We start from the raw sequence: 25,014 nt of genomic DNA on the forward strand, positions 1-25,014 counted from the left end.
AAAGGAAGCCATGGGACTGGTTTTTTACTGGCACAGCAAAAGCTCAGTAAAATGTCCAAGCCCTTAAAAAAATCAACACGCTCCCTCTTCATTTTGCAATTGCAAGCAGCATGCAAATGAGATGCAGGTTTCATAAGGCCAGTGCATTTCCCTGTGATGTTATTGGAGCTGCCATGATCTTTTTCAGACCTGAATATTAATGACTTGTGGAGTCTGAGCTGATATTTGGAGAGCTTTGGTTGTGATATTGTCTGTGTCATATCACGTATGATGTTCTCTGTACTGGTTATTTACATGCATATGAGTAATACATAGATGTTGTGTCAAAATCCTGCCACTTCAGCACACACAGAAATGAAATGTGTATTTCTTTGTCTTTCATTGTAACCATACCTGACACCCATATATTATCCCATGGATCACAGGGCTGAGATACTGCAAATCAGATCCCATGGTGCTTTTCTGAGTACCATCCGTGATCTAATGTCAGTGATCAAAATATACAAACATTCCTTAGAGGACAGCATGGTGAATCCAGCCCTTTGAATTCTCACTCATACATTGTTTTCTCAAGCTGTTTAAAAAACAAATCTGCTTTTCAAAGAGATCTCCCCATTCTAGCTTTGCGATTATTCTGTGATCGTAATTTTTTTTAAAGTTATAACTTTACAGAGGTATTAGGGAAAAGGGATTGTTTATAGGTAGGGATGAATTATAGATACAGCCAAGCAAATCCCTCAAAATATTAAAGGTCCAACATTAAACTTTGTTCTCGGGTGCACAAGTCCCAACTCCCAGTGAAATCACTGGCAGATGCCTGTGAACGTATGAGAGCAGAATTTGATCTTCATTTTTCACCAGGCTTAAGCAAGCTTTGATGCCTTTGAGGGCTGGCTCCTGCTCCTCCTGAAGTCAATCCAAGTTTTGTCACTGACAGTAACGGGAGCAGTATTGGGCCACAGGGTATCAGAACTGCTTACAGAAAGTTGGAAGTCTCAGCTATTAATACCTATCCTGCTCTATGTCTTGATAAGGTGCAGTACACCTCTGGCGTTTTTGGATAAGAACCAAGGATATTAATGGTGACTCCCTCTGTAGAAATATAGCTATAGATAATATTAGTTAGAATTAGGGCTGCCAAGCAATTGCGCAATTTAAAAAAATTTATCGCGATTAATCACACGATTAATCTCTCTGTTAAACAACAATAGAATACCATTTGTTTTAAATATTTTTGGATGTTTACTACATTTTCAAATATATTAATTTCAATTACAACACAGAATACAAAGTGTACAGTGCTCACTTTATATTTTTATTACAAAGATTTGCACTGTAAAAAACAAAAAAATTGTATTTTTCAATTCACCTCATCCAAGTACTGTAGTGCAATCTCTTTATCATGAAAGTTGAACTTACAAATGTACAATTATGTACAAAAAAAAATTGCTTTCCAAAATAAAACAATGTAAAACTTTAGAGCCTACAAGTTCACTCAGTCCTACTTCTTGGTCAGCTAATCACTCAGACAAACAAGGTTGGTTACAATTTGCAGGAGATAATGCTGCCTGCTTCTTGTTTACAATGTTACCTGAAAGTGAGAACAGGCGTTCGCATGGTACTCTTGTAGCTGCATTGCAAGATATTTATATGGCAGATGCGCTAAAGATTCACATGTCCCTTCATGCTTCAACCACCGTTCCAAAGGACATGCTTCCTTGCTGATGATGGGTTCTTCTTGATAACAATCCAAAGCAGTGCAGACTGACGCATGTTCATTTCCATCATGAGTCAGATGCCACCAGCAGAAGGTTCATTTTCTTTTTTGGTGGTTTGGGTTCTGTAGTTTCCACATAGAGTGTTGCTTTTTTAAGACTTCTAAAAGCACGCTCCACACCTCGTCCTTCTCAGATTTTGGAAGGCACTTCGGATTCTGAAATTTTGGGTCAAGTGCTGTAGCTATTTTTAGAACTCTCACATCGGTACCTTCTTTGTGTTTTGTCAAATCTGCTGTGAAAGTGTTCTTAAAACGAACATGTGCTGGGTCATCATCCGAGACTGCTATAACATGAAATATATGGCAGAATGCGGGTAAAACAGAGCAGAAGACATACAGTTCTCCCCCCAAGGAGTAGAGTCATAAATTTAATTGACGCATTATTTTTTTAATGAGCATCATTGGCATGGAAGCATGTCCTCTGGAATGGTGGCTGAAGCATGAAGGGGCATACGAATGTTTAGCATATCTGGCATGTAAATACCTTGCAACGGCAGCTACAAAAGTGCCATGCGAATGCCTATTCTCACTTTCAGGTGACATTGTAATTAAGAAGCAGGCAGCAGTGTCTCCCATTAATGTAAACAAACTTGTTTGTCTTAGCGATTGCAGAATAAGAAGTAGGACTGAATGGACTTGTAGGCTCTAAAGTTTTACACTGTTTTATTTTTTGAGTGCAGTTATGTAACAAAAAAAATACGCATTTGTAAGTTACACTTTAACAATAAAGAGATTGCACTTCAGTACTTGGTGAGGTGAATTGAAAAATACTATTTCTTTTATCATTTTTACAGTGTATATATTTGTAATCAAAAACAATAATATAAAGTGAGCACTGTTCACCTTGTATTCTGTGTTGTAATTGAAATCAATATTGAAAATGTAGAAAAACATCCAAAAATATGTAATACATTTCAATTGGTATTCTATTGTTATAAGTGCGATTAATCACAATTAATTTTTTTGAGTTAATCCCGTGAGTTAACTGTGATTGACAGTCCTAGTTAGAATGCATCCATTGATCTCCCAATCGTTTGTCTTAATATACACAAACCATGTCTGGGCAGGGTGACATGCATACACCCTGAAATATTGATTACAATCTTTGAAGACCAAACACAGTCCTGTTTGTTAAGGTAGAGTCATGAAACCAAAATAATTCTGTGCTGATCAGTAGTTGATCATGCTTTTTGTCACTTAGCCATTTGCCAGCGATCCTTCGGCTTTTCCCCACCTCCTTTTTCAGCCGGTCAGCAGTTGCTGGAATTCAATATCAGGACTCTCATCACCCAGTTGCAGTCTGTTTTTGTCCATTACACACTGCCCAGTGATGTGCCAGAGGGAGGTCCCAGAAGCCCCCTTTTTAAAATATCTGCCAAAAATTGGCAGGAGAGTTAGAATGGTTCCCCAGATTCTAAAGGACTCTGCCCTCCTCTAGATATTGCTCAGTTGTACCAACTTGAAATGGTTTATTTCTGGGGGAGTTCATAAAAATACTTCTGTAGAGCAAGTGTAACACCAATAGACCCCGGTCGTTGGGACCATGGGGATCAAACCTGGGACCTCTGGAGTTTAGTGCATGAGCCTCTGCTGTGTGAGCTGAAAGCCAGCTTGCTGTTAACTAAGGCTGACGTCCATCTGTCTCTTCCTCCTTCCCTGCCAGCCTGCCTACTAGGTGGGACAGAACACCACATCCAGGAGGTATGTGGGTTATATAAGCCTTTGCTTGTGGAAGGAATCAGATTGCAAAATATGTCAAAGAAGAAGGAAAAACCCACGGCTCCTCACTGCCTACCAAGGTCTTCACCCCACCCTGGTGTCCTTCAGATCTCACAAGCTGAACACTGAATGCAGGGAATATACTCATTATGCTTTTCCGGAAGTTAGTATAAACTTAACGTTGCACTTAACGATTTGCCAAGTGATGTTGCCTGTTTTCTTGGTTATAAGAAAGTGTTTCTTGACAGGAAGGAATTCTCCAGTCACAGATGGTGTTTGTCACAGGCTAAATATAGGGGGAAATTTGTCCATTGTTAACATATTAGTGACCCTCCTCTTCCACTCTTCTCCCATCCACTGCCACCACCAGTTTCATATCTGTCCCGGGAAGCAGCTTTTGCCCTTTTCTGCTCGGCCACAGCAGCTGATGGCTTTAGGAGTGAGATGCATTCTCACTCCAGCTTCCATACAGGACACACCACACGATCCATTGTCTACAGCCAGCTCTAAGATACAACTGCATTTGCTCCAATCCCTCAGAGACAAACACCTACAAGATCTCTATCAAGCATTCTTAAATCTACACTACCCACCTGCTGAAGTGAAAAAACAGATTGACAGAGCCAGAAGAGTACCCAGAAGTCACCTACTACACGATAGGTCCAACAAAGAAAATAACAGAACGCCACTAGCTGTCACCTTCAGCCCCCAACTAAAACCTCTCCAGCACATCATAAAAGATTTACAACCTATCCTGAAAAATGATCCCTCACTCTCACAGATCTTGGGAGACAGACCAGTCCTCGCTTCCAGACAGCCCCCCAACCTGAAGCAAATACTCTCCAGCAACCACACACCACACAACAAAAACACTAACCCAGGAACCTATCCTTGCAACAAAACCCGATGCCAACTCTGTCCACGTATTTATTCAAGTAAAACCGTCACAGAACCTAATCACATTAGCCACGCCATCAGGGGCTCATTCACCTGCACGTCTACCAATGTGATATATGCATTCATGTGCCAGCAATGCCTCTCTGCCATGTACATTGGCCAAACCAGACAGTCTCTACGCAAAATAAATGGACACAAATCTGACATCAGGAATCATAACATTCAAAAGCCGGTAGGAGAACACTTCAACCTCTCTGGCCACTCAGTAAAAGATTTAAGGGTGGCAATTTTGCAAGAGAAAAGCTTCAAAAACAGACTCCAACGAGAAACTGCTGAGCTTGAATTAATATGCAAACTAGATACCATTAACTTGGGTTTGAATGGAGACTGGGAGTGGCTGGGTCATTACACATACTGAACCTTTTTCCCTATGTTAAGTATCCTCACACCTTCTTGTCAACTGTCTAAATGGGGCATCCTGATCATCGCTACAAAAGTTTTTTTTCTCCTGCTGATAATAGCTCATCTTAATTAATTAGCCTCTTACAGTTTGTATGGCAACTTCCACCTTCTCTGTATGTGTGTGTATATATATATATATATACATATCTTCTTACTATATGTTCCATTCTCTGCATCCGATGAAGTGGGCTGTGGCCCACGAAAGCTTATGCTCTAATAAATTGGTTAGTCTCTAAGGTGCTACAAGTACTCCTGTTCTTTTTGCTGATACAGACTAACATGGCTGCTACTCTGAAACCATTCTAATACCATTTGCATTAACTTTTGTGACCCTTCAAAGGTGATGCAGCAGTAGCCAATGGAGTGGATCCTGGGGAGCATATGAGTCCTAAAATTGCTAGCGGTCATTGCTTCTGCTAGCGGTCTGCTTCTGGAGACAACCAAGATGTCTGGTTGGAAGCATAATTCTGGCAGATGGTGCTTCCAGGGCACTGATATACCCCACTGCTGACTGCCATGGCAGCTCCATTGTTCTTGACATGCAGCAACTGCTGACACAAAGCTTCCTGGACCGCTTCTGACTTGAAAAGTGCTAGCTGCCATTAGTGAGCAGTGGAGAGAGCCTAGCAGAGTTGTGGAAATACGGTTGGGAGCAAGCTAAAGACAAATAAAGGGAAAGGCTTCTTGCAGTGCAAGCTATTATCACCCATGTTTTTAAGCTAGTAGCAGAATTCTTTAACACTTGACTCCGTTGCGTGTGTATATTGTGTGTGTGTGTGTGTGTGTGTGTTTGTATATCGAGAATGTACAGTATGTATATGTGTGTGTACACACACACACTATATACTGGATATAAAACTACATTACAGCAATGTTAAGATTGCAAATTTAAACACACAAAATCCAGGAGATGGAATAATGAAGGTTCTTACTGTGATTTAACATACCCAGTCCTGAATATTGAGGCACACATTTAACAGCATAGCTAGTTATCCAAAATACCACACATGTGCACCCTTGGGCAGTTTAATGTTGCTATGAGAACCTTAATTCTGGCATTTCTTGACTGTTGATGTTTAAATCTGCAATCTTAGCACTGCATTAACTCAGCCTTTTACATTAAAATTCCTTGATAATGTTTATAAAGGCAATAAAGAGAGAGAAAAACGAGTCAATGTTTTTTGTGTGTGTTTCATAAAAATTCTCCCATAAAGCCTGACTCTGCCCTCTGTAATTGGCTTGGGGAGAGCCTTACGTCACAAATGCCCCCCTGAAATTATTGAGACTACATGTGGAGTAAGGGTATCTCTCAATGTGAATAACAGTGGCAACTTCCAGCTCCAACTATAGCTGCCTTACCTTTTAAGCCATGAGGTGCTAGAATTGTATGTGTGCGTGTCCTTTTCTTTATCTCAAATTGGATCCTTTGTAGGAACAAAAACCTCAGCTCAGCAAGGCTGTGGTCCCAAGTGCTGGAGTGTTAAGGGGCACGCTTTTCAGTAAAGATAGCAGGGTTGGGGTTTGTGAAATGTGTACAAAGGCTTTTCCTGCCTTCATCTGTACGCTGCCTTTGATTGTTCTGTAATGTCAGTTAATCCACTTCCCTCTTTCCGTAATGATATCCTTGGAAGGCAAGCATTGCTGTACCCAGAAAAAGATTTCTGGGGAAAGTGTCTTGGGGCTGAAAGCACAATACTGAGAGTCAGGAAGCCTGCCGCCTATTCCTGGCTCTGCCATGGATTCTGGATGACTTTGAGCAAATTGCTTTAGCTCTCTGCCTCAGTTTCCTTCCACAGTAAAATAGGGATAACAACACTTCTCTCTCACAGGGGAAGTGGGAGACTAAATGAATCAATGTTTGTAAAGCTCTTTCAGCTCTTCAGTGGAAGGAGCTAGGTACATGCTGTATATTATTATTTCACAGCGTAGATGGGAGTTGAAGAGCCCAACAATCCTTATGTCAAAAAGGAAGTTGTTACAAAGACAGTGCAACTCTGAAATCCTGGAGCAAAGTGCTAATTGGAGGTAGAGACAGTAACTCCCCTCTTAACGTCCTCTCGCTTAACGTTGTTTCAATGTTACGTCCCTGCTCCATTACAGAACATGCTTGTTTAAAGTTGTGCAGTGCTCCACTATAACATCATTTGGCCGCCTGCTTTGTCCACGGCTGGCAGCCCCCCATCAGCTCCCTACACCCCCCCGCAGCACCTCCCGCCCGCCAGCGGACCCCGCGGATCAGCACCTTCGCCCTGTTCCCCCTGCCTCCTGCCCACGGCAGTCAGCTGTCTTGCGGCATTCAGGAGGCTGCGGGGAGGAGCGAGGACGCAGCACACAGCCTCCCCCCTCCTTCCCCTGCCTCCTGAACGCCGCAAACCAGCTGATTGCAGCGGGCAGGAGGCAGGGGAGGGAAGGGAGAGGCGCTGATCTGCGGGGTCCGCTAGCGGACGGGAGGCGCTGGAGTGCGGGGGCATAGGGAGCTGATGGGGGGCTGCCAGCCGTGGACAAAGCAGGCGGCCAAACAATGTTATAGCGAAGCATTGCACAACTTTATTAAATTGCTTGTTTGAAATTGTTTAAAATGTATATAATGCCTTTTGTCTGGCAAAAAAAAATTCCCTGGAACCTAACCCCCCTATTTACATTAATTCTTACGGGGAAATTGGATTCGCTTAACGTCCTTTCGCTTAAAGTCGCATTTTTCAGGAACATAACTACAATGGTTAAGTGAGGAGTTACTGTATATCTCCAGACTCCAGCAGCCCTGGATGGTTGCCAGGGAATACAGGGTAGGGGTTTGAATCTGGGTCTTTTGCCCCTAATATTTAATGAGAAAATGATGGATGAATTTTTTTTGGCATTTCCATCTCTTTATCCGGTTATTTGTAAGATGGCCATTTTCATGGTATCTGGGCATAGTTTTATGGTTGGGAGGGGAACACTTATATTTGTTTCTCTTGCTGCACCTCAGCCTTGCCTACAGTCATATATACAGTCTCAAGCTAGGTACAGCTAATTATGCCATCACATCTGTTTCTGAGAGTGGGATTTCTCACCTTGAAATCCTCACTTCTGGCCTATAGAAGTTAATCAACCTGTATTTAGAAACCGTGACTCATTCAAACCTGCCTCAAATCTCAGTTTAAGAAACAACCCGGAGAGATGACATCAGGCCAAGGATTCCGGAGTCGTGTTGGGTGCGAACAGCATCGGCAATGCTGAAAAGACTGATGGGAAAGGAAAGTGATTTGGGATTTGAAGGCACAAAGTTGGCATTCGGTTTTGTTTGTTTGTTTGTTTTTTGCTAGTTTCACTTAATTGTCATCAAAGGTGAAGACCCAGCAGTGAGACTGTTCGTTTTCTTCACTGCAGCAATGCAGATGTTGGGCTCAGTTGTGCTTTTGGGCACAGCCCTGACTGAGGAGCAGTGTGGAAGCGCAATGGGGAACACCCAGTGATGTTGAGCCTCAGACAAATTTCTGAGGCACAGTGTCTCCCCTGGCTCTCCATTTGTGCTGGAGAGTAATGCCTTGATGCAACTTTTGGGGTACAGTGCACTCTTCCACACCCCACAGCTAGCCAGCTTCTCTGGTCCATACATGGGGGCAAAAAGTCATAGCTCCCCTCACTCCCTACTCACTGTCTTCCTTGTTGCTCCTGAGGGAGAACATTCCAAGTGCAATCTCTGTACTTACCCAATTGCAAGAAGCGACCCGCATGGGCTGCACAGAGGTGTGTCCTTACTGTCTTCCACTCCCCTACACAGCAATATGGGACCAGGAGAAGCGGTCTAGCTCTAATGCACCAGAACATTTCACAGGCAGTGGCCTGTCCAATGAGAGAGCAGGGCCTGCTAAGCTTGTTTCTTTGCTTTAAATGTAGACAGTACAAAAGTTTTCTCCCTTCCGTTCCGGAGCACTGGATCTATGTCAAGGAGGGAGCTGTTTGCTTTTGATCATGTTTTGGTCTACGTCTATTCTCCAAGGCTAGATTCATTTTTGTAGGGTGACTTTTGATAACCATCCGCTGTCTTTGTGATTTATTCCTGGGCTCTAAGGCATGGAGCTGGCCAGATAAGAAACACGTTAAGTATTTAGAATGATACCATCAACTATTATTTGTAATTTATGCTTTTACTGTTCTGATTTTTAAAATGTCCCATTGCACAGATTAGATAAGATTAAAAAATGAGGAATGTTTGTATTTATATTGCATCCCTGGGCATGTTAACTAATGAAAAAGCTGCAAAGTATGAAATAAAATGGCATTTCTCTTGTACCTATTGACTTACTCCTCGGTACAGATTTGTGCTGGGGTTACTTCAGGCATTCCAAAACAGCCGCCACTTTCAGCATTGTTTTAATACACCTAGTATCAGCTCCTCCGCTGGTGTAAATTGGCCTAGCTCTGTTGAGTTTAAGGAGATATGCCTGTTTACACCAATCAAGGATCTGGAATAAAGAACCTAGCAGAGAAGATTTTTTTTTCTCCCCCAACAGCCCCCCCCCCGCCCCAAAAAAAAAAGTTTCATAAGTGGATAAGTAAAAGCAGGATTTGAAAATTACCATGAGGAATCTGGTAAGAAATTGTAACTGAACGTTTTAGTATTTATTATATTTGTATTACAGTAACACCTAGAGGCCCCAATAGGAATCAGTGTCTCACTGTACACATATATAGTAAGATGCAGCCCCTTCCCCAAAGGGCTCACAGTCTAAACAGACAAAGGGCAGGAAGGGAAGCGGACAGAGAGAAGGGAAGAGACGTTGCCCAAGATCACACAGCAGGTCCGTGTCAGAGTTGGGAATAGGGCGGAGGTCCACTGGGTCAGTCTAGTGCCCTAGCCACCCAAAAATACTGCCTCTGCTTGCCTTGCAAAGCCGCTTATTGCAAGGCCCATGATTCATTTTGCAACCTCTTCCATTGCTGAGGGATTCAGTCCCATGGAAGAGGGGGAATCTGTTGAACACTTGTGTGTTTGGCTAGGGTAAGGAAATAGTGTTACACAAGAGGAGGAGGAGAACCTGTGATCTGCCCCAGCTCAGCTGCCTTATTTTCCAGCACGGACTAGAGGCAGCAATATGGATAACGGACCAAGGGAATCCACTGGCTTTCTTGACCAAAATGGCAATTGACACCTCAGATGAATGAGGAAAATGGGAAATATTTAAATGGCATAAGCATGAGAGGACCCCAAAAGATTCCAACCAGCTGCTACTTCTATCTACCCATTACATGTACCATCAATAGGATTTTTAAAAACAACAACATATATTTACTCAGAGAAGGAGTTAGGGAGAGAACTTGATTAGAACAAAGGAGCTCGTTAGAATAAAAAAGGAGAAAGTGACTGACTACATTTTTACTCCCACAGAAACCAATCAGATAAGGAATAATAAAAGAATGACTAACATTTGCCTAATGACGAACATGTGAAACGGCATCAGTTCTGATTTCCTCCTCCCCCCCCCCCCCCCGCCCCAGCCCTGCTAATATTGAGATTTTCTTATGGCCAACTAAGAAAGGAAGACTGGACAAGGTCTATTTGATCACTAGCATAATAAAGTGAAAGCCTGAAGTATATGTTTGTGTGTAAGAGAGATACAGATAGAGAAATTGCCACTATAGCTAATTTTTTGGGTCATTGGGCACTTGCAGTTGTTTTTACAGGAGAAGCCAAAGGAAGGAGGCAGAGGCTAATTCTTGAATAGTTCTTTGGGGGCCAGGGAAATTGCCACTAAGGGTCAAATCCTGAAAATTCTGGGGCTCCTCCTGTTAGGTGCTGAGTGTCCTCAGCTCCCATTAACTTGGGGCAGGATCTGGCACATGACCGTTAATCCAAGGGGGATTTTTTACAGACAATCGTAGCAATAAAAATCATTTTAGTGTGTTCCTTGCAGCGTGTTCCATTAAAATTAAATTACACACAAAGAAAAATGAGGGCTACTTTCTGGCAAGTTGCCTATCCCAGAACCAGAGATATGCTGACCTTTTGCTGATTTGAAGTGGTTTGCAAACACCACTGTTATATATGCTTCTTGCAAATGTTTCCTCTTGCCTCATTTGTAAAACAAATTTAGATTAATTTTCCTCCAAGCTACAGCTGATTCTGTAAGTTACTGAGTCTCCTGGGGAAGGAATAAAGGTCTGGCTCAAAGCTTAGAGCATTGTGAGTCTTTCTGGTTCCCTCGTCTTTCCACAGATGAAGAGCTAAGGCCAGGTGTTTATGCCCAGGAACTCTTTGGCTGTGTATCTACCAACTTTTTCTTTTTTTGGTGCAGGGGATTCCTGATCCATTAGGGGAGTAATTGGACTTCTCCCAGTGGAGATAAGGGTACTATGAGCTTCTCAGGCAGTCGCTGCTTTCCTAAAACTGAGCTGGCGTCTCCTGAGTTGTCAATGTGGCCTCCAGCCACAGGGGGCAGCGGTTGTATGGGGGAGCCAGCTAAGATGCAGGCTGCTGGCCCACAGCTAAAGGGCACCTGATCTCCCCACATGTCAAAAATGGCAGCAATACCTTGCAGAGGGAGAAGGAAGCAATGGGGGGGCGGGGAGTACAAAGGAGGAACCACAAAATTTGGCAGCAGCCCACTTTAGGGACAGGAGTTTAAGGGGAAGTTTGAACTCCAACAAAGAGACAGAAGGACAGGTGGTATCATGGAGGATAGTAAAGGGGACATTGGTAGGAGAGGCTCAAAGAGAAATTCAGATCCTTGAGGAAAGAAGAAAGAGGGGGATGGGGAAGGACCATGGAGAGAGACTAGAATACAGAGCACAGCAGCATGTATATGTAGTATAATCACAGGCACATAACATTAAAATGAAGACAATAACTAGCATTCCCAATTGTGTCCCTGAGTAAAGATAAAATTAAAAGTTGCAACAATTTTGCCAGTCACAAATAATTAGAGGTGGGCTGAGGAGGTGATGTTTGGATCTGAATTCCTTCCTGTTAGGTATAGGTTAGGTTTCATAGGGTTTGAAGCCAGGCGTAAAGTAAGGTTCAAGTTTGAAGGTGCCAAAATCTTTCAAGCTGCTGTTGTACAATTAGCTACTCTTGTGAGATTCCCTCTGTTTGGGCTTCAAATTTTATGAGCTCAACCAACATTTTAGCTGTATCCAAGCTAGAATTGGAAAATAGGTCCCTTATTGTTTGGGATCTGACCCACAATCAAGACCACAATGGAAAGTTCATATATGGGGATTCAAATCCAGTCCTCCCTCCTTCCCACCTCCAGAGAAGAAAAGAGAAGAAACTCACAGGTGTTTGATTTCAAAGTTCCAGTTGTGACTGCTCTCTAGTTAATATTGTAATACACTGACTAGCTCCTATGTGTTGCTTCCCTCTACTGGAGAGAATCAGAACAGGTCAACTGTATGCCATTGGCCCTACACTTAGAACAGCGACTTGAGGTTCTACTTGTCTTCAGCTCAAGGGGCAGGAGGGTTTGAGTTCTGTCCGGTCTCATGTTGAGTTTTAGAGTGGCTGTGGTGTGCAGCAAAATGTCAAAGCTTAAGAAGTTCAAAGAGACCTAAGGGAGTAAGGTTTCCACTTGCCATTCAAAGTCAATATGAGTTTGGCATGTAGGATACTTTGAAAATCCCAGGCAATGCTTTTAGCAGCTGGTGCCTGTTGCTTGTTCCCAAACTGTATGGCCAGAGAGGTTGGGTATGGGTGCATGTGTGTGTGTGGCGGGGGGGGGGGGGGCGGGGGCAGGGCAGGGCAGGCTAGCCAAAATTTGAAGCATCTTAAGCCACTTAAAGGCCTTAGACTGGTATAAGCTGCTTAAGTCACTTTAAGGCTTTAGATGGGTTTAAACTTAAGCTGATTTAAGGCTTTAGAGCAACTTAAGTTCTTGGGCTCTGTGGGTTTAAGATGGTGTGGTCCTTTAAGCAATCACTTAACTGCCAAAGGCCTTTTGAACATTTTTAAACGACACTGTATTTCCTTAGTTTTATACGCATGCCTACTTGTACTGTGCATTCATAGATAGGAGAATGCTCCCACTCTGCATGCTCCACAGAGGGCATTTTCAAACCCTCATAACTACTAAATGATCAACTACACATTTTCCAGCCTAGCACAGGTTCTGCTATTCCTCACTGAGGAGCCTACACATCAAGTCTGAATGTTCAGAGTTCGGCCATTTGTGAGTACAATGATGGTCAGAATGGGAAATAGAAAATTGCTTTGGTTTTGTTTTTACTATCTTCTCATTCAAAAACAGTTGAACAAAATTAGTTCACAACTACCAGAAAAAAATATGGTTTGAGGCTGGGAAAAGAGTATGGAAAATTTCATCTTCAAAGAATAGTCTTCTGGAAACTTGAGTGAATGATAACAAGGGCTTCTGGAAGCCATTTTACAACGTTAATTAGAGTGGTAACTAACAGCAACTTCTGTAATAAATTAACATTTTGTTACCTGGCGTGATAGCAGGAACTGTCTTTTATAGAATGATGATAACCTTGGGAAGGATTCAGTGGTATTTTATCTTCTGTGGTTTCCTTTGCCTAAGACTGAGGATATTAGCTCTAGAAAGTTAGCAGACTCTGTTACTACATAACACATGATAAAAACAGGAAACTCCCATATCTCTACCAGGAGTGAATGAGATTTCTCTGGGAGAAAGCATTACCAAATTTGTTTCTGGTTGATGAAAGTGATCGGTCATGGACGATCAGAGGGGAAAGTTATGGGAAATCTGTCCTTAGAATGGATGTTGAAGAGAAGACTTCCCCCAAAAGGTGCATGTATGTGCTGTGTAGGGGATCCCTAACATGCAAAGCACTGCAAGCGATGCCTGGGTTGTAGTTCTTTCCTATAACCACTTCCCCCAACACACACACATAGCTTCAAATAAAGGCGAGCACCGCTCTGCCTACTCTGCTAAAAACAAGGATAGCATCCCTCTTCCCCCTGGCTTGGGTAACCTGTTTCTCTACAGCTCCCCTTCCTCCTGGGATGGCACAGTGGGAGCTCCCCGTCCTGTTTCAATCTACTTTAACCACCTACCGCTGCATATTCCTTGAGAAGGAAATTACCGCAGGGAGCAGGAAGAATTGGAAGCAGGATTCAGTAGATAAAGAATTAAAGGATAGGAATATAATTAATGACAAGCAATATGCTTTTATGGAAAATAGGCCTTGTCAAACAAATCTGATTTTATTCTTTGGTGAGATTACAGGTTTGGTTGATAAACATAACTGGTAAATGTAATAGACTTTTGTAAGGAATTGGACTTAGTAGCATGTGACATTCTGATTTTAAAAATTGGCACTATATAATATCAATAGAGCACATGCTAAATAGATTAAGGACTGGCTAACAGACAGGTCTCAAAAAGTAGTCATCAATGGGAAATCATCACATGGGGTTGTTTCTAGTGGGGTTCCACATGGATCAGTTCTGGGCCCAACACTATTCAACACTTTCATCAAAGGTCTGGAATCAAATATAAAATCACTGCTGATAAAATCTGCAGATGACACAAAGATTGGTGGAGTGGTAAATAATGATGAGGACAGGTCAGTCATACAGAGCAATCTGGATCACTTGGTAAGCTTGGCCCACTCAAACAAACTGTGTTTTAATACAACCAAATGCAAGGCCATATATTTAGGAACAAAAAATGCAGAGCTGCACCTACATGGGGGGCTGTATCCTGTAAAGCAATGACTCTGAAAGGGATTTAGGGGTCACAGTTGATTAGGGTGACCAGATGGCATGATTTTATAGGGACAGTCCCAATATTTGGGGCTTTGTTTTATATAGGCATCTATTATCCCCTGCCCCCATCCCGATTTTTCACATTTGCTGTCTGGTCACCCTATAGTAGATGAGCAACTCAACGTGAGCTTCTAGAGCAATGCTGTAGCAGAAAGAGCTAATGTGGTTAGTAAGGCTTACAGTGGAATACTGTGTCCAGTTCTGGTGTCCATTTTTTAAAAAGGATTTTGAAAAACTGGAGAGGGTATAGAAAAGAGCCACAAAAACGATTGCAGGGCTGGAGAAAATGCCTAACAGTGAGACACTTAAGGAGCTCAGTCTGTTTAGTTTATCAGACAGAAGATTGAGAGGTGACATGACTACTCTGTATAAGTACCTTCACAGGGAGAAAATCTCAGATACTAAAGGGCTCTTTAATCCAGCAGTGAAAGGCAGAACAAGAACCGATGGTTGGAAGCTGGAGCCAGACAAATTCAAATTAGAAATTAGGCACAGTATTTTGGCAGTTGTGGTGCTGAACCATTCAAACAAACTACTGAGGGAAGTGGTGGAGTCTCCATCTGTGGATGTTTTCAGATCAAGGCTGGATTCCTTTCTGAAAGGTATGCTTTAGCCAAATACAAGTTATTGGGCCAATACACGGGTAACTGTGTGAAATGTAGTGCCTTGTGATATACAGGAGATGAGACTAGAAGAACTAATGGACCTTTCAGGCCTTACATGCTATGAATAAATGACCATCTAGAAGTTCCCTTCTTAGTAACAAAAGGGGAAGATGACTTCTTAAAGCTCCTAGGTAGGGGAATGTTAATTGCCTGGGCCTGGCCCATGTCAGGGGGCTGGTTCTTTTTTGTTACTGTTGTTTTTGTGAAAACCAGCTTGCACAGTCTCTGTTGACCTTTTTCTTCTCTCCTCTCTCCTTCCCTGAACACAGAGAGTTGGAGCGCGGGATGAGGGGGATGGAAGCGTTGAACTACAGGAGAAATTTTTAAGTCAGGGGCAGAGATTGGCTAGATTACACCTGTACATTTACAAGAATCTCTAGAGTGAGTGCAGCCATGATTCTGGGCATGATGGGAAATAACATGCTATATAAAACTCCCCTGCTGCACTTTCCATAAGAGCGGGAAGGTGAGCACCTCCATAGGGGAAGGATTAACAGAGTGAAGCAGCTGGAGCAGTCTGTGGGTTTTGCCTTTTGGGGGGCTTGCTGACTTGCAGACTGGTGGGACTAAAGGCTTAATATGTTTGGTGTCATGACCCAGTTCTTTTTTTCTGTTTCTAATACACGTGTTCGGAGAGATCCAAAGAAATATTCAGAAAAATAGAAGCAACACTCTCAAATGTATTTTAATTCATTATGCAATGATTGACTTTATAGCTACTCTTGATTAGAAAGTATTTGTTCTAGGGTCACAGAGCAGAAAATGGTTCTTGTGCCTTATCCTCTCTCTTGACTGGAGGCTGAGCTCCCCTGTGCCTGATTGATTGCCGATGCACCTGGTATAGGCAGGGCTGCTTTTTCAGCTTTTAGTGCTCAGCATAAGCAAAAGAAGGTTATTACTGTTTTATTCAAGTAGAACTAATCAGCTGACAGATAAATATTTCCCAAAGCAGCTTCCATCCCTGGTTTCATAGGGTTTCTACACAGTTCACAGATCTTTTATCTCTGTTAGTATTGCCTGGAGCTTCCGCGAGAACAAGCCTGGGACATATGAGGCAATTATGCTGAGGTATACAGCCTTAGACCAACAAGAGCTAAGCAGTCAAAATACAAACATGCATATAAATGCAGTGCTTGGCAAACTCCGTTTCTTTGCATACATATAATTGGCTTAATTTCAGTGTAATTATGTGGATTTGCAGTGGACCCCGGGCTGTTTTTTCGCCCCTCTTGGTCATATTTGTTCTGCCCTAGAAGAGACAGAGCTTGGGATCCTAATGCAGCAGCCTCTAACGTACCTTATTGTTCACTTTTGTGACATATCAAGTAACATACACAGTGCTTCTTTGGTGAACTGTAAATGAGCAGCTAACAAATTACAGCCGATTGTAGCTATGTGGACAGTTAAAAGCAGCTGCAGATGAATAAAAATGCTAATGTAATATTAGAACACCTGCAGTACAGTCAATATTCAGTGTCAGTGATACACTGATAATATTGCATTTGGCTTGCTGATGTATCCTTGCACACTCAACCTGGGTGTAAATAAAGAGAACTCCCTCGTTTCTGTTCATTTACAGAGTTGCAAACAAAACTGACTGAGAGCAGGTCTGAAGAAGGCAAGGTTTGCATTCTGTTTTCTACGATTTCCCTTCCAGAGACTCTGGTTCACACGTTGCTTAGGTCTAAGGTGAGCAGGTAGCAAGTGTGAAAAATCAGGTCACTTTTTTGCGGGGGGAGGAGGAGTTAATAGTTGCTTATATAAGACAAAGCCCCCTAATATCGGGATGTCTGGTCATCTTACTTAGGTCACAAGAACAAGTTTAGCCATAGGAAATGCAGGTCTTTAAGAAAAGCTCTGGAGTGGTCAGAATGAAAAGCTGCCAAAGTCACAACAATAGAATGGACCAGTTAAACATTGTTTTGTATGGAAACTGACCTTTGTTTCTCAGTGACTATGGTAAATAGCAAGAGCAGGGCATGTGATGTGGTAACTGTGAGCCTTTTCAATACTCCATCTAGCATGATGTTTCTGTGGAAGGCAAGAAGCGCTTGTAATTTACCTGTCTAACTGTGCAGTATTCTTGGACATCTTGCAGAAAACCCTTCTCCTCCTATTGTGCTTCCTCTTAATTAGCAAAAGGAGAGTCTTAACCATCCCATTCTTATCCCAGCCACATGTCTCTGCCAGAACAAGCTTTGTTGAATTCTACAGTGTCCATTGTGGTTCAGTGCCATGTCTGGAACAGCTGCACTTACAAGTCAGAGAAACTATGTGAAATAATATCAATAGTTTAATGATATTTATGGCAATGACACCATGACTGATGTTGAGTAGTGGCACAGTCTACTCTTAAATGATCTGTCTCAGAGGAGGGTCTGTTAAAACAAGGAGTCATTTACTCATTCCATGAGAGTCCAACAAAATATTTTTTTTTAAAAATCTGCAGATCAAAGACATGATGCACTAAAAGGCAGTACATGATATGCTGGTAATAATCAGTGAACTATTGAGTTTTTCAGTACCTGTCACCTCCCAAAAGCCAAATAGATCCCGGAGTTAAAGTGGCGTTGAATCAGGGAGCTGTAGCCTTCAGTCAAGGTGGTGTTTCAAATATTGCAGGACTAAATGGGGTGGGAAAGTCCAGAGCCTAAATAAAACATTTTTTTCCTCACTCTTCTGCCTTAATCTCCTCTCATTGTTCCCCTACTGTAGAAATGGTGTTAACTTTTGATGAAACAATAGTTGGTCTATAATCCCCACCACCATTTTTGAGTAACTACTATGAGTCCCAAACACCTTTGGCATGGATTTATCTGCCTACTCCTGGGTATTTGGTAGTTCAGCTGTGACTCTGTAGCTACATACACAACCACCTTTATAGCTACATTCCTGAATGTAGAAGACTTCAGGTATTAATACTAGATGCTGCATTAAACTAAAGGACAGCTTTGCCATCCACCCGTGCCGAAGCCTGAGCTTTTCAAAGCTGATTAAGCGTTTTACTGACACGGCTCCCATCAATTTCTATAGGAATTCTGAGTGTAAAATCCCCTAGTGAGCTATCAACAGCTCAACCCAAGATCATTGCTAATGTTGGGTCTGATTGGCCATACTGTCTTCTTTATAAAGATAGGCAGTTCTGACTGCCTGGTGCTTACAGTGTTAATTTATTAACGCCTGCTGAATCTTGCTTGTGTTGCAGCGGCAATTTTGTAAAGAAGCGTCATATAGCTGTGTATGGCCCCATTCACGGACTGGGACGTGAATGTCTCTGGTCCTTGATTCCACACTCAGAGCAGGGGATTTAAGGCCATAGTGGAGTTATTTTATCTTATGAGTTCTTCATAACTTGTATCTTGAGAGGCCCTTTGAATTCTGTTCTTTTCAAGGATTTCTTAATTAGTCTACTCCATAGCTATGTGACAGTGGAGCAAATGAGTCATGCCTGAAGGGAGAGGAGACATTTCAGCAGTAGGCTTCTATTCCCCTTTGCTGTGTGAACCACGAGTAAGCAGCATAGTAAATAGCCCTAACAGCATTATTGATTAATTATCAAGCCTGAACGCCCACACACACACAGCTTAATAGGACAAATTGTATACCATGCATTTAGAAGTGTGAAAACAGCTCTCTACTGCTGCACTAGCTATGGTAGCAGTTGGTTTTCTGGGTCACCCACTACCACTATCTGATCCTTGCTTTTCTTACCTAGAAAATGGTCCCATACTAATACCAGTTGTATGATCCAAACTCATCCTAACTCAGTGTAGATGGGAAGTAGTGAGGTCCAGTAGATAAGACACAGGACTGGGATTTGAGTCCTGGATTGTATTCCGGCTCTGTCATTGATAGAGTGTGTGACCTTAGGTATGTCCCTTAACGTCTCTGTAACTCTTTTTTCCCATCTGTAAACTGGGGACAATGACGCTTGTCCACTCTTATGAGTCCCTTTGAGATGCACAGATGAGAAGTGCTCTATTCCTGCTAAGCATTATTATAATGCACCCACAATAGCTGGAGTGCTGAAAAGACATGAGGCATGGCTGAAACATTTTGGACCATTTTAGCTGCTATATTAATTCTAGGGATGGTCAGAAAAGCAACAATTAGATTTCATGAAATATGTCACAGTTTGGGAATTTGTTTGTGAGAGAGCAGAACAAAATGGAGATATTTCAAAACATGTTGCGAGAAACCTCCAGAGAGAGTGAGCCATCCTCTCACCCCAGAATAGCCTACTGGTTAGGGCTCTCCCCTGGGATGTGAGAGACCCAGGTTAGAGTACCCACCCAGCCATATTCAGAGCTGGGACTTGTCCCTATGTCTCCTACCACCTAAGTGAGTGCCCTAACTAATTGGCTATTCCAGGAGTCTTTCTCTCCCTCCTTCACCTGGACCTGAGAAGCCTTACGTGCAACATTTTGGCGAAACAGATACATTGCCACAAAACATTTTGGTTTAGATAAAATAGCATTTTCTGTCCAAAATAGTTTGGTTTTTTTTTAAATGCAGCCAGCTATAATGCCTCCTGTTCTACATCCTGTAGCATGCAGAAGATCCCCTGCCTTTTTTCTTTATGTACTATTTGTATTGGTACCAAGCCAAAAAAACAGTAACACAGGATGTGATCAACTGTGCCTGGAAAAATGTGATCAATCTCAGGTGCATATCATAGCCAATGTTGGGCTATACAGCACAGTGGATGGATATGGAGACAATATTTCAGAAGAGGTTATTAACATGACTGAAGACAGAGTATTGGGTATAATAAGTAACTTTGTCATTGAACAATATGTAATACTGACAGACCCTGGTCGTTGGCAGGTGGGATTGAACCGGGGACCTCTGGAGCTTAGTGCATGAGCCTCTACCACATGAGCTGAAAGCAAACTCACTGTTAGCTAAGGCTGTAGATCAGACTCATTAACTGTTCTCTCTCTAAGTGGTTTCAGTGCCACTAGATGGGACAGAACACCACACCCAGAAGGTGTGGGGGTTACACGTACATACAAGTTTTCTCCTTTCCGATCCTCCTCGGGGCTGTTCATGCCACCCGACTTCCAGAGGCTAGCATTGCACAGTGGGGTTACAGAAAATCAGGATTCACACGCCCCCTACATTGGATTGACTGTCTGAGGACACTTCCCTAACCAATCATAATGGGAAGAGTCCAGTGTTTTCTTTGACCTTTCAGCAAGGGAGCCCCCAAAGGTTCTCAGAATCGCATAGATGTCTAAGCCGTCATTCGTAGTCATGTCCAGGCCCTGATGAAAGCCCATAAGTGTTATTCTCCAGAGGTTAAGGTTAATGGGAAAGTCTCTGACCCAACAAATCAGGATGGACTTGTAGGGAAAAGTCAGATGGACATTCCTTTGGTAGTGACTATCACAGTTCAGGATACAAAGATTTCACTTATGTACAGTAGTCCCTTGCTTTTACTTCTTCATGCATCTTTTAAAAATGATCTTTTAGGGTTGAAGTTTTCCAGGCTTGGTCTGTGCCTGAGCATAGCTTTTACTTTGAATGTTTGAAGTGAACCTCCTCTGATGTTACTTAATCATGAGTGGGTTCAGGGAGGGGATATTGTCCCCATGGTTATAAGGACTTGCTGCTCTGTTTTATCACACAGATCGCTGAAAAATGACTCAACCATGGCATGTAAATAGTCCCCAGTGAGGAGTATGTCCAAGACTAAGTTTAAAAAATATTGTTTGGAAAGTAAGAAAGTTGTGACCATTTGAAAATTACACACTGAATACACGTAGTAGAATCATTCCTTAAATTCAAGTGATTGTTCGAGAGATGGGTTGTGCACGGGTGCATTTTTTCCAAAGTAAGCACTTTTTGAGATATGTTAATAACCAGTTGACCCTAAGCTTAAGCATTTGTGTTCCTTTGAGGACTTATTTAAAGTGGCTTAAGTGCTAATTTTAACCACCCTAAAGACTTAAAGCAGCATACAATCTTAGGTCACTGTGGGGTACATTCTGTTCTGAAAAGTAGCTCTGTAAAAATGCTACCATTGGGTTCCATTTTTGTATCTCAAGGGCTTCTGTAGCAAATATGACCTGGTGCCACAAATGTTCTCTGAGATCTAAACTGCATGCTCTGTTCTTTCTGGCTAATGCATAATCACCAATAACAACAACTCTTTGATCCAAAATCTGCCTCAGTTACCACGCACCTCTCACTGTCTCAAACTGGGGTGGAGCAGATGCAATAGAGAGCACAATTTGGCTGTGCAGTTGGCATGTAGTAATTCTGTTGATGAAGTATGAGCCAGAATGGACTTGGCTACTTGTCACTTTGCTGCTTCTGAAGGGCTCTAAAGCAATAAAATCTGACTGGGGGGAGATGACTCTGAATACAAACAGGGTGCAGGGCAGGTCATTTCAGCAAGGAGATGCCATTTGAAATAGTCATTATTCAGCCCTATGAACTGCACTAAGAAATGAATGTGCTTTAAATTCTTGTGCTACTGCAAGGATTTGAAGGTTCTTAGTCACACTAGAATAAGAACCAGATTGAGGCTTTAAACTGGGCCTGTACTGGGACAAGGAGGGGCTACACTGCAGCATGAACCCCTGGAAACCAGGAGTTCACACAAGAGTGGCAGCCTTCCAAAGCTTGCAACATGCTGTCTTCTCCAGCCAGATTCACTCTGCTGGACAGTGTGAGTGTGTGTGCAGGGAAGGCGACGTGGTTCTGTCCTCCTCCTGTTCACAGTGGGGTGACTTGTGCCATTTGTGGCAGTGATCTGGAAGGCCGGTGCTCAGAGAGTGCAAAGACTGCGACTGTGGCTAATGTCTCCCCAACCTCCCGTGAGCACCCACACAGAGCCAAATACAATGTAGCCTCGAATATTTGGATGGAAGCTCTCTGAGTGTCCATGTGGGCCTGTGCTAGTTGAGTGAAATGCTTCTGTTGGAGGTAACCGGTTGTCAATGCTTTACTTGATCTGTTCCCAGCTCATCAGCGATGGCAGCGTGGTGTACGCAGAAGCCCTCTGGGATCACGTCACCATGGATGACCAAGAGCTGGGATTCAAGGCCGGCGATGTCATCGAAGTGATGGATGCTACCAACAAGGAGTGGTGGTGGGGGAGGATCCTCGACAGCGAAGGCTGGTTTCCAGCCAGCTTTGTACGGGTAAGGACCTAAACATTGTTTTTAACCCCAGTCCATTGACACCAGCTTCCTGATAGGAGTGCCCCAAGCACTTCCATGGCTGGAGGTGATCTGGTGTAGAATGCACTGGTGATCAGAGCCATGTACATTGTTGCTTCCCTTTAATAATGCTGTGCTAGGGTTGTCAACCCTCCCGGTTTCACCAGGAGTCTCCCGGAATTGGGCTCTATCTCCCGGAGGCTACTGAAGCCAAACTGAGGGATTTTAGGCCTCTAAAAGTCCAGTGGCACAGCAGGGCTAAAGCGGGCTTGCTGCCTGCCCTGGCCCCGCCCTGCTCCCAGAAGCGGCTAGCATGTCCCTGCGGCCCCGGGTGGCGGGGGGGGGAGGAGAGGGGGAAGCCGAGTGCCCCGAGCACTGATTCCGCATCTCCCATTGGCCGGGAACTGTGGCTAATGGGAGCTGCGGGGCAGTGCCTGCACTCCCTCCCCCATCCCACACCCCAACCCACTGCCCTAGTCCTGAGCTCCCTTCCAGGGCCAGCACCCCATACCACATCCCAAACCCCCTCCCGCACCCCAACCCTCTGGCCCAGCTCTGAGCCCCTTCCCAACCCAAACTCCCTCACAGAGCTTGCACCCCACACCTCCTCCTGCACCCCAACCCTCTGCCCCAGGCTTAGCCCGGAGCCCCCTCCTACACTCCAAACCCCTTGGCCCCAATCCAGAGCCCGGACCCCCTCCCACACCCCAGCCCCCTGCCCTAGCCCTGAGCTCCCTCCCAGAGCCAGCACCCCACCCCACCCCACACTCCAAACCCCCTCCTGCAGCTCAACCCCCTGCCCCAGCCTGCTGAAAGTGAGTGAGGGTGGGGGAGAACAAGTGACGGAGGATGGAGCGGTGTAGGGGCGGGGTCGTGGGGCGGGGCAAGGGTATTTGGGTTTGTGTGATTAGACAGTTGGCAACCCTATGCTGTGCTGAACTGAAGCCTCAGTGGATCTCTCCATTTCTCAAGGTAGAACCAAATCCCCAGCGAGTGTAAAGCATCATAGTTGAATTGAAATCAATGGAGCCATGCCGAACCTACACCCCGGCTGAGGATCTGGTCCTACAAGCCCCATTTATTGGATGTGACAGACTTGGTGGACAAAATGCGAGCTCCAGAAGTGTAGTCTGTGGTTTGGATAGTGCAGAAGTGGGATTCATTCCTTACTGCTAGTTTGCCAGGACATCCGAGTTCTCCTTACTTATGGGGGAGAACAAGAGTCCAGGCAGATTCAGTGCACGGGCCCCATATTTTCCTTCTCTTTCCAAGGAAGAGGGAATTTAAATGCCATTGTGTGAGCTGCAGTTCTCAGTATGGAATCCCGGCTCTGCATTCACTGCTCATGGGCAGTCTCTTCAGCCTGACTACATTAACTGAGAATTTATATGGGCAAATTCAGATCTGTCAGGATACCTGGGATTCTCAGTCATTTGTCCTCACACAAATTACCTGACACAAATTATGTATTTATGCCTGTAGCAAAAGTCCTGGTCGGGAGTCTGACTGATTGGGACATAAAAGTTTTGAAATCTTTTGCTAGGGCTGTGCAAGAGGCAAAGAAGAAGTTCCTTGTCTCCTCCTTAGCATCCTTAGTCCCTAGCAGAAGACCTGTTCCAGATGATAAAACGTTGTCGTTTGTAAATAAGATCACTTGGATGTGGACCTAGCTCTGACCTTCCTTGGGGACAGAACTGTTTCTGGAGAGTCTTTTCTGCTTGAGTGCCACACTGAGGTTGCATTGGAGGAGCTTCAGGTTGTTGCCTATAAGTTGGACCCAGGTCCCTCCGGGGTGGTAAAACCCTATGGTGAGACAGCATATCTGTTGCTGACAGGCATTGTCAGTGCTGGCCTTTAAAAGGGCAGAATGCCAACTTCTCCTACTGGAATAATTAATGGCTCCTTGCTCCAGCAACTCAAGCATTGCCAATTATCACTTAACCTCTGATCTATTTCAGGGAACAGCTATAGGGAAGGGAGTATCAAAGCAATTCCAGCTAACCTGGGCTTCTCAGACTTCCTTGATTCTACGCAATCCAGTTTTAGTTGTGGGTCTAACATGGAGATTGCACTGGTTTTGCTGGTCCATGCTCTCCTGCTAGCAACAAAGGAAAATCGGCGTCCCACATCTTTGATCCATCAGCTTTTGTCAATAATGTTGACCGGAATGACTACATTTAGCTATAATTGAGTACACATAGGTCGTATGAATGTGGATGTGTGCAATGTGTGGGTATGGATGTGATAATCCTATCTTAACAAATGTTAACTACATAGAAATCTAAACAGACTCTTTGTATTCACTGCAATATCTGTAGCACTAAAATGGCTGAAGTGGAATGGACATTTGCAAAATGATGTTGCATGTTCCTTACTTGAATTTTCTTTATTCTTTCCTAAGCATTTTGTTTGATACTTTTCTAAATGTTATTAGATATTCAAATGGGGTAACCTGAGACCAGTTAAATATGCGCTATGGCATACTGAACTGGTATGAACTGAATTGAAAATTGCCTGGAATTACCTAACAGTGGTTTTAGTACAGCTGATGAGGTAGACTGTGTACAGCAAGTCTTCTAGGAAAATGTCTGATATTTT

General features: G+C 43.5%; 1 protein-coding gene across 8 annotated transcripts in view; it reads left to right on the top strand.

The window, feature by feature from the left end:
- ARHGEF4 (Rho guanine nucleotide exchange factor 4) overlaps positions 1-25,014 on the top strand; it is a 328,802-nt gene that overhangs the window by 284,795 nt on the left and 18,993 nt on the right. For all 8 annotated transcript variants that reach the window (XM_043523021.1, XM_043523017.1, XM_043523019.1 and 5 more), the window contains one exon: positions 22,219-22,398. In XM_043523021.1, coding sequence (XP_043378956.1) covers positions 22,219-22,398 — 180 coding nt within the window. The remainder of the gene's footprint in view (positions 1-22,218; positions 22,399-25,014) is intronic.

This window comes from Chelonia mydas, chromosome 9 (genome assembly GCF_015237465.2).
Source record: "Chelonia mydas isolate rCheMyd1 chromosome 9, rCheMyd1.pri.v2, whole genome shotgun sequence".
Lineage (NCBI taxonomy): Eukaryota > Metazoa > Chordata > Testudines > Cheloniidae > Chelonia > Chelonia mydas.